Source organism: Dermochelys coriacea, chromosome 3 (genome assembly GCF_009764565.3).
Source record: "Dermochelys coriacea isolate rDerCor1 chromosome 3, rDerCor1.pri.v4, whole genome shotgun sequence".
Classification (NCBI taxonomy): domain Eukaryota; kingdom Metazoa; phylum Chordata; order Testudines; family Dermochelyidae; genus Dermochelys; species Dermochelys coriacea.
In genome coordinates, this window is record NC_050070.1 from 59637183 (window position 1) to 59649335 (window position 12153).

At 38.6% G+C, this 12153-nt stretch overlaps 1 protein-coding gene across 14 annotated transcripts in view; it reads right to left on the reverse strand.

Annotated features, from left to right (window-relative positions):
- The window catches only part of COL12A1 (collagen type XII alpha 1 chain), a 152250-nt gene that overhangs the window by 28416 nt on the left and 111681 nt on the right, over positions 1 to 12153 (reverse strand). For all 14 annotated transcript variants that reach the window (XM_043510523.1, XM_043510517.1, XM_043510522.1 and 11 more), the window contains 5 exons: positions 6272 to 6421; positions 4979 to 5056; positions 4170 to 4256; positions 956 to 1009; positions 226 to 321 (listed from right to left, as the gene is read on the reverse strand). In XM_043510523.1, coding sequence (XP_043366458.1) covers positions 226 to 321; positions 956 to 1009; positions 4170 to 4256; positions 4979 to 5056; positions 6272 to 6421 — 465 coding nt within the window. The remainder of the gene's footprint in view (positions 1 to 225; positions 322 to 955; positions 1010 to 4169; positions 4257 to 4978; positions 5057 to 6271; positions 6422 to 12153) is intronic.

Genomic DNA, 12153 nt, shown 5'->3' on the forward strand with positions numbered 1-12153 from the left:
CAGTGCATACAGCACACACCACTTCATATATATTCCCCAAGACTGTAGTACATGTAACACTCAGGGTAAAACAATGTGACATTTTAAAGGCAACCAACTTCTGAGCTGCAGGGCAAGAAGAAATGACAAAACATGATGGTCACAGACTTTTGGAGGCCACTCCCATAATGTATCAGTTCTCTGTCTCCACACAGTTTCATTCACAGATACAGAATGGTTACTCACTGGTTCTCCTGGAATTGAAAGTCCATTGATCCCTTGTGGACCTGGTGGACCCTGAGGACCTGGTGGACCTGCCTCACCAGGAAGACCAGGTGGCCCCTTAAAACACAAAATTAAAAAGATATTAGACCATGGTTTCTTCCTAGAGTTCCATGTAGAGGATTTGTATGGACATGCACATGGGACAGGCTAGCAGCAAGGAGTTAGTTGATACTTGAACAACATTTGAACTTGCAAGTCCTTATTCAAGCCGTGCTTCCGCCATTATCTATGGGAGGGTTCATGCTGCTACCCTAGTAAGGACCACAGGGTCAAGCCAAGAAACTATACGCATTTGGCAGCATTAATAGAGATACAGATATCCACTACTTCTGGAGGGGAGAGTGCCCCAGAGAGCAACTCCCTGCCTCCCCTAACTCCTAGTCCCTCCCCAGAGAAGGGGAACCATGAGGCAGAGTTGGCATTCCCAACATTCCATGCCTCCTACCACTAATACACATGATCTGGCTCCCGTATGCAAAAAGCAGAGGACAACAGGATCCTAGGAAACACAGATCAGATACACATCCCGCTTCCCAACATTCTTCTATATAAATAACATGCAGACTTATCCCTACTCAGAAAACACTTAAACTTGGATACTTGGAGATATTAGCTTACTGTAGACTTCAACATCCAAAATTTCATATGGTGTCCATATAAACTTATAAATGCATTCCAAAGAGATACTTACGGCAGATCCAGTTAAACCCCTTTCACCTCTAGGCCCTTTAGTGCCTGGACCACCCTAAAATAGACATTTGAAAATAAAATAAATGTACACAGTGTGGGAAGGAGAAGATAACTTGTACAGGTGCAAATTACCCATCCCCATGATAAAAATAACCAGTTGAGTCAAGGTTTCAAGCAAGAACAAAGTTCTGATATGAACAGATCTTGACATCCTTGGTGTTCACATTGGTGTTCAAAGGAGCACTAATGCAGGAGTAAGAGCTGCATCAGGCCTCAAGTAAACCAAATCAGCAACAGCCTCACTGATCTAGAGGATCCATGTTGATGCTCAGGAAACGGATTATGAGCCCCATCTGTCTCTATGCAGCGATCATAGAAATACTACAGACCAGGAATTGCAAAAACCCCTGAGGACCAGCTTCTGAAGGAGTGAGGAGAACTAACATGAGTCAAAGAAGGTTGAGAGTAGGAGAGGGTCTCTGTATTGCCCTTCCTCATTGCCCTCAAAGATGTGGAATGGCCCATTCTCCTGTCCCAACTGACAGCTCGGTTTGAAACTGTTTGTTACTTGGGATTACTGTTTTGACCTACAGCCCCTTCAAGGTTCTCTGCAACTCGATGTACAGAGATGGGAATGTTCTGAGCATGCACAGGGATTCTCTGGCATCATCCCCAAAGACTCAGTGGGCAATCACGGACTCAGGAGAAGCAATCACTCCACGGCAGCCATGAGGTTTGGATCCCACTCAGGGTACCACGCTGCACTCTGTGACTGTGGAATCAGTTCTAGCCAGCTCTGCTCAGTGGAGTGCAAAGCATCTTCAAATAAGCTTATTTCAACCTTTGGTCCTTTAGAGAGACTACGGTTTATTTTCAAACTAATCTCAGAGACCACTGAAAGATTGATTGAAAGGGCCAACATTTTTCTAGGGCCAGAGAGACAGGATTCAAAAAAGAACTAGATAAGTTCATGGAGGATAGGTCCATCAATGGCTATTAGCCAGGATGGGCAGAGATGGTGTCCCTAGCCTCTGTTTGCCAGACGCTGGGATAGGGCAACAGGGAATGGATCACTTGATGATTACCTGCTCTGTTCATTCCCTCTGGGGCACCTGGCATTGGCCACTGTTGGAAGACAGGATACTGGGCTAGATGGAACTTTGGTCTGATCCAATATGGCCGTTCTTATGACAGGTATCTATGTCAGTCTTAATGAAATTCAAATAACACCACCACCATAGTTATTTGGAGAAAATGTAAATAAAAAAATAAAGAAGGGAGCTCCTATCTCAGTCTCTGACTCACAAAGCAGGTGCAATTCCAACAATCGAATTTAGAGCTCAATAAAGACAGAATGTGAATTTACCACAGTCCTGGATCAAATCCCACATTGACTTGTAAAAGTAATAATTCAACTTCATGCTTTTACTAGTTAAGAAATCATAGTGGACCTTAGAGTGATTTCAGACATAGCAGAACTCCATTTTATAGGGAAGGGGAAACTGTATTGTTTAATGCAGTGCACAGTGCAAACTGTATTTCTAGTTATAGTGAACCTTTGCTTATATTCCTCTCTGAGAGTAATGACATAACTGACTGGAGCTGTACTGCCCATCCCGGCTCTGCAGAAACAAAGGCTACAAGTCTCCACTTTAAATGCAGCCATGTAATGCTTATAATAGGCCACCGACCTCCATCCCTCCTGGGCCCTGGGATGGAGTCTGGGAGCACTGAACTCCTTGAAGTCAATTGAAGGGTTCTCTCTAGCCGACTGATGAGCAGCTGGGAGGATCTTAGAGGGGCTGCAAATTCCTAATACAGGATTCTAGGCTGACAACTTCAAAATGAGAGAAAAAGGGCCATGGGGCTGAAGATAATCCTTCACACACAGCCCTATCATTGATCTCCCCATCCACAAAGAGGTAACCAACTTCTTTCCACAACAAAGTAAAGAATCCCTCTCTTTGGATAAAATCCTGGCTCCATTTAAATCTGTGGCAAAACTCCCATTGATTTTAATGGGGGCAGCATTTCACCCTCTTCCTTCAGAAGTTCTGAGGGACTAAGTGTGGCCACAGAGTTGCAGTAACCTCTGCAGGCCCACTACAGAGAGAATGACTCAGGGATTTGCAGAAGGCTGTTTGAGAAAGTAGTATGGTGAATAATTTGCATTAGCTGCTCATTTGCATTGGCCCATCCCGAAGGGAAGCTCCAAGGATCCTGACTGCAGAGCAGGTACAAAGCCCCTCTACATCACTCCTGGTGAGGAAAAGGCCAATGCAGAGTAAAATTAAATGGCACTAATGCCCAGATTTTTAAAGGTTTTTATGTGTTGCTGTGCTCAGCATTGCAGTGAATTAGGAGCCTAAGCCTCATTTTCAAAAGGGCTTCAGGCACTTAAGAGCCAAAATGCCATTGACTGTCAATATGATTTTGGCTCTTAAATACCTGAATCCCTTTTGAAGATGAGACTCAGGCTTCTAAATCTGTTAGGCACTGCAACACTGAACACAGCCAAGCCTAAATACCTTTAAAAATCTGGGTCTAAGAATCTACTTCACCTCCTATTGCGCATAATACATGGCTAAGAGATGACCTAATAAGTGAGCGCACAGTCCTTGAAGGCAAGGCATACCTGTTATGACATTCCCCTCCGACTCACAAAGGTAAATTCTCTCTATCTAACTGAGCCACCATATATTCTCTATAGATACTTGTAAGTGCAAAGTGGAGGATAATTTGCCTTTTGTTGGACCAGGTTCTGTCTCCCTTACTGCTCCTCATTGAGTAGTGTCTTACTCCACAGGTAATCACATCGACTTCAGTAGGACTACTTGAGAAAGTAGCAAACTACTCAGAACAGGTAAGAGTTGTAGAATCTGACTCATGTTTTAAACTCAGAAAAAAGGAGAAGGGTTGATTTAAATGGCAACATGGATCTGGTGATCCTGACTTTCTTCCTTTTTGATGTTTGTACATTTGACAAAAATCACCACATAGTATGGCACTCATGAGCACAACTGACATTTCCATGTAGTAAAGAAACACCAGGAGATCAAATGCAAGGGTTCTGTGAGGTCCAGATTGAGGTGCATTAACAGAGCACTATGGAAATGCTTGTTTGATTTCTGCCATTACTGTCTTTCCTTATTTTGAGAAACACCCTCCGTAAGTTTAAAAAAACAGACAATTGCTCTGTACTAATAGCTCCTTACAGCAGGTCCAGGAGGTCCCGGGGGTCCCACGCTGTCTTGTGTACATGTACAAGCATTTGGAAGAGCTGGGCATTTTGCTTCATCCCTCTGAAAATTCAAGCACAATCATCACACACTCTCTTTAAAAGGAAGGTATTAGCTGTTGATTATTTTTCCCCCCACAGCAATAAGAAAAACAATCTCCATTACCTAAGAAGAAGAAACTCTATTTTAAAGTATAACAGAATTCAACAGAAAAATAGTAATTTCCAAGATTTTCTGCTGTGTTTTTCAGATTTGATTATTAGTTTATTTCCTCTAGGATCTTCTTAAGGCAATGGAATATTTACAGCAGCAGAGGGACAGGAACAAACATTGGTGCACAATCTTTATTGTGTTCCATATGCTCTAATTCAAAATTCTCTTCTATTTGCTCACCAAGACAGAAAGTATTGCACTGGACAATCAGCTAACACAGACAAAAATAAATGAGATGTTTTTTCAAGTTCAATCATACAACTAATGTAACAAAAATGAATGTGGACATTACATACATAATAGCAAGGAAGTTAAGTATTATTGTAATATATAATATATTTCTGACTCTGTCTGATACTTGTCCCATCATTCTTGAGCTGAATCATTTCAGCACATTCTGAACTTATTCTTTCCTACAGAAGACTTTGAAATACAGAGTAGTGCATTGCAGGCTGTGACAATTGTGATTCACATAGGCTGTTGTATGAGGCATAATAGCTGGTTAAAATTAAAGTTGCCAAGTCTTTTATGAATACTATTTCCTGAACAGGATCTGGTTCACTTACACTTACCATTGAAGGAAGATCACAGCATCTATCACGGCTAGTCCAAACTGCATTACATACGATATCAAAACTCTGGATTTCAAACTGTAAAACAAAGGAAATTTATTTTACTCCTGGATGCATTAATTATAAATGTTTCAAGAGAGCAGCAGAACCTAATATGAATACATTTAAGAATGAAACATCTACAGGATGCTCCATTTTGTAAATAGTTAATATACTTCAACTTTACACTGCTATTTTTGATAAGCATAAAAGAAAAAAATGCTGAAAACAACAACACATTTCATTAATACCAGGAACTACCCCAAGGACTGATGCTTCTGTTGACCTCCTGCTCCTGTTCTGGCACAAAAGGTAACTGAATACACTAATATTACACAACACTTAATGAAGAATGCAATTTCTACATCTGCTAAATGCCTGTACATGTCAACATGGCACCTGGCCTGAGAACATCTGGACTAACTTTACGGACTGCAGTCTCTGGGTTATACATTAACCCAGATCCATGTGTGAAACTGACATCACTGGGGAATAGTTTGGAAGGAAGACTAAAAGCAGAAGATGGCCATTAGATAGAGCTGCAGGATGACAGCAGTTTCTTCTCTTTCACCCATGAGCTCTGATCCTCCAATCTAATCTCCACAAGCAGACCCAAGTGTTCACCAGAAACCCATTAGGGTCTGCAGATGAAGATTAGACTGATGAATTAAGGCCCTTATGAAGCCCAAATAGTAGTATTGATCATCCACTAAATATATAGTGAGCCCATTGTACTAGGACAATTGACATAGCTTTCACAGCAGCAGCAGTTGTTCACCATAGATTACAAAGCCAGAAGGGACTACTGTGATTATCTAGTCTGACCTCCTGTATAACAGCAGCCATAGGACTTCCCAGAATTAATTCCTCTTTGAACTAGAGCATATATTTTAGCCAAAAAAACCACCCCAATCTTGATTTTAAAAGTGCCAGTGATGAGTTGTTCCAATGGTTATTACCTTCATTGTTAAAAATTTGCATTTTATTTCTAGTCAGAATGTATCTAGTTTCAACTTCCACCCACTGGATATTGTCAGACCTTTGTCTGCTATAACAGAGTCCTCAATTATCAAATTTCTGAATCATGTAGCTTAGATTTTGCAGTACAAAAAATTTACAAGATTTGTACAAGATTTGGTGCTATGACTGGTCTTTTACTGGTCCATTCAAGTCCTTTTATTCAGAAAATCAAAGTTTATCCAGAAATTGTGAAGATGTTTTGAGTTAAGAAAAAAATACAAGTTTATTCCTTACTGTTGCTGATTTCCGATCACCTTTCAATAGTTTTCCAAGTATTTCAAAGCCATCAGTTGTGATGTTTCCAGCCTCCTTAATTGGCTTCTCCATTACTTCACTGCAATCAATGTAAAGCTTAACACTTGTTGAGGTTACAACAATATGAACCTAACAAAAAAGGGTTTAAAATATAGCAATGTAACTAAAAACATGTGAATGTACTTGACCTTTAATAGTGTTTACCTTTATATGTATTTTTATATTATTTTTGTTCCCTTTCCAGGAATCTAGTTTCTAAAGAGGGAAAGTATAGCACCTAATGGCTGCTTTAAAACAAGTTGAAAAATTGGCAAAATTAATACACAGGTAAAATCAAGAAGTAAAAGAATAGTATAATTTAAACCATAGAACTACCACGAGCAATTTACATGAGTTTTAAACGCTTGAATAAAAAATGCTGAAAGAAAGAAAGAAAGAAAGAAAGAAAGAAAGAAAGAAAGAAAGAAAGAAAGAAAGAAAGAAAATGTAACTTCTCTTGCTGTAAGAGCTGGAAACATACAAGAGGTTTATGAGTCTGCTACTGATGTGTAACTAATCAGACCTGATCTGATAGTTGAGACAGTAGATTGTTTTAGATCCAGAGATCTGGGATTCAAGTCCCACAGATGAATCAGCCAGGAGTGTCGTTACACAACAAACCAGAAAGGAGAAGAAATGACTGGCAGAGGGGGCAACAAAAAACAAAGCAAACATACCAAATCCAACAGAGAATAGAAAACTGGAAAGAAGAGAAAAGAATAAATGAAAAGTAGTGGAAAGAAAACTGGCCAAAAGAAATGAATGAAAGACATAAGCAAAGGAAATAAGGCAACTGAGAAAGGAGAATGAAGTCTGTTAGGGAAATCAGGGGTAATTAAAGGGGGAGGAAGAAAGATACTAAAACACACTATAAACATACTGATTTGTCCTGCTGTGGCTAAGTACCAGATTATGCATGGATAAAATAAAAGGCTGTCCTGCCTGCAAAATATTCAGTGCTTTACAGCTTGGTTCTGCTCAATGACAATATTTACCTATGGACCAGTTGGGTCAAGCCCTGGGACAACAGTAAAAGGGACAAAACATCCAGGAAACAAGTGATAGAAAGAAAGGGGACACACAGATGAGCTGTCAGAAATACGTTTCTTTTTTGTTTCAACTTGTCTTGCTCTTGAATTTTTCTGTAACCAACCGGAAGGCTCGCTGATCACAAGGATAATGTGTCCACTGCCTTCTTATTTATATCTGAAGTTTTGCCTATTTACAGAATTTGGCCAATTCTGGCCAGAGGTCAATAATTTTAGTCATGACCCACGGCAACAGAAAGGTTTCACAGGTCCTACATACCTCTGCCTGTTAAATGTTACAATTTAGGAGTGCTAAGAACAGGAGAAGAAAATTCTCGAAGTATTTATATCTATTTATGCTCAAATTTTCCATTTATCACATCACATACTCTACAAACAACATATCAGTATTTGGTAACTACTTTAAAAAGTTTGGCATAAAGTGGAAAAAAACAGAAACTCTTTTAAATGTCTTGAGTCAACAAGTGACTGACCAATCTCCTGAGAATTAGATTTTTTTCATGCTATTTTCTATGTGGAGTTGTCTCCAAGACATTAGCTTAGCTTATCTAAAACCCTCCAAACATTACATATTACTGTATATAATTAGAATTAAGACTTTACAAACTGCCATAATTTTTAAAAATTCAGTTAGTTTCATGACCTAATACTACATGTACTATAAGCTTTTTATTAATTTTCCCAATTTTGTGTGTTAATCAAATGAAGAAATTTTGCAAAACAAGAATATGAGTGGAATCCAGCATACCCAAAATGTGTTACATCCAGGTTACTGGGCATACAGACCTGGATGGTGATGAAACCTCTCATAACAAGAACTTTCAGATATTATGACAAGACCCTAATTCATTCTCATTTAGTATCTGACACATAATTAAACTGTCATAGCAGCTTTTACCAAACAATTTTATATTAAATTTAACCATACTATAGATATGTTTTTCTTGAACTAAAATATATTTAAAGTGTGCACATATTTTTCACCTGTACCCATAGCAGTTAAGAGTTACACTTTACTACCTATTTACAAACATGAATTATAAGAGATGGGTCTAAACCAGAACAATGGATATGAATACCAACAAATTTTGGAAATGTTCATATCAGTTCTGTGCTACTTTAACTCCATCAAAAGTAGGAAAAACACCCTAAGGTTCCTTTCAGTTTTGTAGTGAAAATTTAATAAGGGTCTCCCACAGACACTTGAGAATCCTCTCCAGGTCATCACTAGTTTAGATCTGAATCTGAATCCGAATCCAGGCTTGAATTTCACAGATCAGCTACATCTGTAATTAAAATGTTTGCACATTTACCTAAAGTTGATCCTAAATACAACATATGTGAATTCATTGGTTTGAATTCTTTTTAACATCCCCCACTTTAAGAAAAACATTCCTTCCAATTTCTAACCAGCTAATGTAAAACATCGTTTCTGAATAAGTTCAGTTGCCATTTCTGGCACTGAAGAGTTACAAAAAAATATATTCTTTGCAGTAGTGTGCGTCCGCATGGACCATACTAAAAGAAAATTGACCATCTTTGTTAGCTACAACTAACTGAGCCATGTCAACAGATTATGTAAACTATTGTCCCATTAAAAACCCCCACATCATAAGAAATAAAGGCATAAGTGCATTACGTAGTTCTCTGCGGTCAACTTCTGGAAGACTGTAATCTAAAAGACAATCTAGAATAGTAAAAAGAAAGAACAATAAAAGATATCTGTCTCTCTAAGAGGTTTAGATGTAATTTTAATGGCTGTATCCAGGAGCCAATATTTTTTCCTAAGGGACTTGCCAGATTCAACAGCCTTCACCATAGCTATGCTACATAAAGGCTACAAATATGCCAAAGTTAACTTCCCCTTCACCGCTAGCTGTAGGTTAACTGCTTTTCACTGAATGAATCTGCAAGTCATCAAATGGAAACCACACAAATGTTTATATTCTGGATCACATTTGGTCATGTTTTAAAGATTTGCCTTCTTTTTCACACTGGATGGCAAAAAACATTCTAAAGTACATTTTAAAATGTGTTAGAAACCGCCCCCACCCCCAAACCCAAGACTTTCAACTAGCTGAAACTACAGATATTCATTATTAAAATACACTCCTGTTTATCCCAGTGGCCTAGGGGACATCCAAAACTTTCAGATAATTGGGCGTTCAGATAAACAGATGTTATTTCAACTAGTGTAGGACTACGTGGTGGACATACTGTCGATTTGGCTAACTAAGATTTTCAGATACAGGGCATTCAGACAGCTGGAATTATACTGTACTGATAATCAACATGTCTGACACAGAATTCATCCCTGCATATGCATGTTGGTCTTTAGGTAATTCCCAGTGCATGAGCAGGGGAGTCCCTTTATGTCATCATCAAGAGTCTGATTCAGATACAGCAGTCAGGCAGGAGAGAGTCCAGGGGCCAGATTCTGATTTCAATCACACTGGTGTGAAATCCAGAATACCTCCAATGAAGTCAAAATTACTCCAGATCTACAATGGTGTAAATAATCTCAGACTCTGATCTACTGATTCAGTTCTGGAAATAGGGTACAAGGAATCATTCTACCACATCAAAAAACAGATACATATTTCAATTGCCCCTAAAGATTAAGGAATAATCTAGTAGTCAGTTTATGGATCTGGATTTTCTTACACACTTTGCAAATGGCTGCTGCTCCTCGATTAGTGGTGATCAGGTAGGTATCTGCATTTATTTAATGACAGAAATAACATCTTGCTACATTCTTATTTTGCCTTACTGAATGTAATTAATGCACGCAACTAACTCCCTATCTTTTTGTTCCCATTTGCTCTGATTTTGAAGCTGATCTTTATTACGAGCAGTATCAGAGAACTTTGTCACCTCTACTGTATTCATAGTAGGATGCTAAGAACAACATGACACCAGCTGCAAATGTATGTAATGATGGACACCTCAAAAGAAAGAAAGTTGGCAGCATAGCGCTCAGAGCTTTAGAAAAATGACTCAGATACTTTATAGTCCTCTAGGAGAGAAGTTTGAACCCTGAGACTGACATCTGGAATAAGACATGTTAAGTGCTATTCTGCATTTTATAACTGCTTTTTTGTTATAAATATGAATATAACTTTCATGCCAACAAAAATATTTATTCTACATTTTATTGACAATATTACTTCATTTCTGTATATGGACAAAACTACTTAAAATTCAAGTATCTTACTGAACTGTTATAGAAAGAAAGACAAAGGGCCAGAGGCCAAGCATAAAACAGAGACCACCCTAGATTTAGGGGCTATGCAGCTGTGATCCAACCCACTTACTGACATCTTTCCCAAAGTCCCTGTGATAAACATTTCTTAAAGTGGAGAAAGAAAAGTTCATTACAACAGAAAAGAAGTGTACCCAAGATGATGTTTTTGGCAGTATCCTGTGCTTGTTAAATTATAAAAAGCTAGCAGTGAGTGACTTTTATTCACTTGTGTTTTAATTAGGTGTGAAAATCATGGTTCAACATACTAGAATGCTGGCACACAAAAACCAGTCACTACAGAGATGTTAAAAACCCTAGCCTGCTTTCACTGAGGTCCCCGGGAGTAGGATAGGATCGCAATATGATCTGGATCAGCTGGCAAGCTGATTTTAGTGTCAATAAAGGGATCTGTGGCAACCATATGCAGTAGCCAGAAGAAAGCTAAGGAAAAGGGAGATAAAGAAAAGCAAAGAGGACATATATTTTAGGTGACTGGAAATGTTGTTATTCTAACTCATTTTCACAGCTTACATTTAACTGCTTAAAAAAGCAGAGAGAGATTTTTAGGCCTATGTATTCATATGGTCTGGGCCAGACTCTTTCATCTGCTCTTTGGTTACAAGCAAACAGCCTGTTTGGATCAAATTTTCAGAATTAAGTATACAAAAATGGATATGCATAATCTGTGCAAAGAATTACTACAACTGTGTGACACTGGGGTAACAGGCAAAAATCTCACTGGTTATTTATGCTTTAGACAATTCTGAAATACTGGGTTTCAATCTAAAATTTGCATTTACATTAATTATCTCTTTTAACCCAATGTTCCCATATATACTTTTTCTATTCAGCCACTGCAGATTCATGTGCCAACCCTATTCCCAGCCAACACGCAGCAAAAGCAATTGCTGTGTATGCGTCCTGCACAGAGACTACATAAAACAATAAAACCTTAGCATCCAAGTAGTAATTTTATTTGTGATTTCAGAGAGACTTACAAAAGTTGGTGTTGTCCCTGTTTTACAGATGGGTACTCTGAGGTAGTGAGAAGTTAAAGGAATTGATCAAGATCCCAGACTAAGCCGGCTGCCTACAGAAGAACAGAATCCAGGTCTCCTGACTCTCTGTGCTCTTCTCAACCAACAGATACACTTATCTTGTTCATCTATATGAACCTATGGCTGACTGAGAGCTGACATTCTCCCACCAGTTATTAATGTTGAGAAATCAAGTGAGTTTTGATCCTGCCTGTCTCAAGGCACAGCTGTAACTGGCAAACATTTTATCAAAATGCTATGCACATGCTGGAAGCTGAATGTGATGATACGGACAGAAGACATTCTGGTGCTAGCTTTCAGAGAAGTGAGTAAGAGTTCCAGCTCAAGAAAACACACTTGCAAGCATACTTTATCAACCAATATGTGCTTTCTCCAGATACAGTATTTTACTCTATTAGTTAAGTTCTTTACAACTGTGTTAAAATTCATATTAAATATTTTAGACTCAATATTTCAGAAGCCATTGCACTT